General features: G+C 53.9%; 1 protein-coding gene across 1 annotated transcript; it reads right to left on the reverse strand.

Moving 5' to 3' along the window:
• Positions 1-21: 21 nt before the first annotated feature.
• LOC108525780 (putative NPIP-like protein) lies at positions 22-496 on the reverse strand (the record flags this gene model as incomplete). The annotated part of the gene is made up of 1 exon (XM_017866620.1): positions 22-496. A coding segment is annotated over one exon (475 nt), but the record flags the coding sequence as incomplete, so codon positions are not given.
• Between the last annotated feature and the right edge of the window lie 5 nt (positions 497-501).

Genomic DNA, 501 nt, shown 5'->3' on the forward strand with positions numbered 1-501 from the left:
ATGGGCGAGGTCCCAGGGGACAGTCTGTGGGAAGTTGTCTTAGAAACTCATCAGCTGGAGAAGGTGGAAGAGGTACCAGAAGACACTCGGGAGGCGTCTGCAGGTTCAGAAAATCATCAGGTGGAGAAGGTGGAAGAGGTACCAGAAAACACTCGGGAGGTGTCTGCAGGTTCAAAATATCATCGGGTGGAGAAGGTGGAAGAGGTACCAGAAAACACTCGGGAGGCGTCTGCAGGTTCAGAAAATCATCAGGCGGGGAAGGTGGAAGAGGTACCAGAAAACACTCGGGAGGCGTCTGCAGGCTCTGAGAGTCATCAGCTGGAGAAAATGGTCGAGGTCCCAGGGGGCAGTCGACTGGAGGGGTCTGTGGTCTCAGAAAATCATCAGGTGGAGAAGGTGGAAGAGGTACCGGAAGACACTCAAGGGGAAGTCTCTGTGGTTTCAGACAATCATCAGCTGGAGAATGTGGTAGAGGTCCCAGGGGACACTCGAATGGAGGTG

This window comes from Rhinopithecus bieti, unplaced genomic scaffold, assembly GCF_001698545.2.
Source record: "Rhinopithecus bieti isolate Rb0 unplaced genomic scaffold, ASM169854v2 repeat_38029, whole genome shotgun sequence".
Taxonomy (NCBI): domain Eukaryota; kingdom Metazoa; phylum Chordata; class Mammalia; order Primates; family Cercopithecidae; genus Rhinopithecus; species Rhinopithecus bieti.